The sequence below is a fragment of the Rutidosis leptorrhynchoides genome, chromosome 2 (genome assembly GCF_046630445.1).
Source record: "Rutidosis leptorrhynchoides isolate AG116_Rl617_1_P2 chromosome 2, CSIRO_AGI_Rlap_v1, whole genome shotgun sequence".
Classification (NCBI taxonomy): domain Eukaryota; kingdom Viridiplantae; phylum Streptophyta; class Magnoliopsida; order Asterales; family Asteraceae; genus Rutidosis; species Rutidosis leptorrhynchoides.
Window position 1 is genome coordinate 22,479,694 of NC_092334.1, and position 1,969 is coordinate 22,481,662.

The 1,969-nt window shown below is 41.3% G+C and overlaps 1 protein-coding gene across 1 annotated transcript; it reads left to right on the plus strand.

Moving 5' to 3' along the window:
* Positions 1-478: 478 nt before the first annotated feature.
* Positions 479-929, plus strand: LOC139891597 (uncharacterized). The gene is made up of 2 exons (XM_071874573.1): positions 479-781; positions 880-929. The coding sequence occupies exons 1-2, from the start codon at positions 493-495 to the stop codon at positions 894-896; spliced, it is 306 nt and encodes a 101-aa protein (XP_071730674.1). The 5' UTR covers positions 479-492; the 3' UTR covers positions 897-929.
* The last annotated feature ends 1,040 nt before the right edge of the window (positions 930-1,969 follow it).

A 1,969-nucleotide genomic window follows, 5' to 3' on the forward strand; every position in this document is an offset into this window, starting at 1 on the left:
CTCAAACTAGAGGATAAAGCGTATGTGTTGGAGGACCCTATTCCCGACCAACCGGATGAGGAAGATCTAGAGGGCATGGCTTATTATGACAAGTATTGCGCCGATTCGGTGCAAGTCGCTTGCCTAATGCTTGGGACTATGATACCCGAACTCCAAAAGGATTTCGAACATCATAGTGCATATGACATGATTACGCAATTGAAGGAGATGTTCCTTCAACAAGCACGTGTCGAGCGCTTCAAAACGGTTCGAGCGCTACGTGCATGTCGTATGGATGACACCCAATCCGTCTCATCTTATGTCCTCAAAATGAAAAGCCTCATTGATCGCGCTAACCGTCTCAATCTCAACATATCCAATGAGCTAGCCACCGATCTTATCCTAAACTCCTTGTCAAAGAGGTTTGACCAATTTGTAATTAATTACAATATGAATGGGATGGATAAGACCATTGGTGAGCTTCATGGCATGTTAAGGACGGCCGAAACTAGCATGGGTAAAAGGACTTCACCCGTGCTAATGATCAATGATGGTGGGTCCAAAGGTAACAACACCTCTAAGCCTAAGGCGGCTAAGAGGAAAGGACCCGCCCATCAAGGCAAGGGAAAGGGAAAGATGGCTACCCCAACCAAAAACAAGAATAAGAAACAAAAGGTTACCGGACAAGCAAACCCCAAGGAAGACCCATGTTTCGGTTGCGGTGAAATGGGTCACTGGAAACGAAACTGCCCGGTCTACCTTAAGGAGTTGAAGGAAAAGAGGGATGCGGGGCAATCCTCAGGTAATATATATATGGTATATATAGAGCTTAGTATTACTTCTTCTAATACATGGGTATTAGACACTGGATGTGGAACTCACATTTGCAATTCATTGCAGGGGTTCAAAGGAAGTAGCAAGCAAATGGGAACATCAAGTCTCTACATGGGTAATGGAGCCAAAGTGCAAGTGAAGGCTCAAGGAGACTTTGTGTTAAAGCTTCCAAGTGATTTGGAACTTATTTTGAAAGATGTTTTGTATGCACCCGATTTATGTCGAAACATTATTTCCGTTTCCCGTTTGAAACAATGTGGTTTAATCTTAATTTTGTTAATGATGATATCCATGTTTATTTAGATAATGTATTCTATTTCAAGGCTTCCCCTTCAAATGGAATTTATGAATTGGTTCATGATGATGCATCATCTAGTAGCTCAATATACCATACTAGCACCAAGAAACTCAAAAGGGATTTGAGTGATTCCTACTTATGGCATTGTCGCCTTGGTCACATAAACAAGAACCGAATGCATACACTTCAAAAGAATGGACTTTTGAAATCAAATGAAATGGACTCGTTTGATGTATGTGAATCTTGTTTACAAGGCAAAATGACTAAAGCGCCTTTCAAAGGGACCTATGAAAGGGCTAAAGACTTATTGGGATTAATACATTCGGATGTATGTGGACCCTTTAAGCCCATGACTAGGAATGGTGAAAGATACTTTGTTACTTTCATTGATGACTTTAGTCGTTTCGGATATGTCTACTTATTAAGACACAAGGACGAAACGTTTGAAGCATTCAAAGAATATCAAAACGAAGTGCAAAATCAACTCAATAAGACAATTAAGGTACTTCGTACCGATAGAGGAGGTGAATACCTAAGCGATGCTTTCCAAGATCATCTTAGGAGTTGTGGGATTATCTCACAACTTACTCCACCCGGAACACCCCAACTTAATGGAGTTTCCGAAAGAAGGAACCGAACCCTAATGGATATGGTTCGATCTATGATGACAAGAAGCACGTTACCTCTATCATTTTGGGGTTATTGTCTAAGCTCCGCGGCCCGTATTTTAAATATGGCCCCAACCAAGAAAGTGGAACGAACTCCTCATGAGATGTGGTTTGGAAAACCTCCTTCTCTATCATACTTGAAAGTATGGGGATGTGAAGCTTATCCTAAGCGCTATGTTGCTAATAAGTT

Bases quoted from the DNA above. Each gene is read 5' to 3' on its own strand.
- LOC139891597 (XM_071874573.1), top strand. From the start codon at position 493: ATGGGTAAAAGGACTTCACCCGTGCTAATGATCAATGATGGTGGGTCC.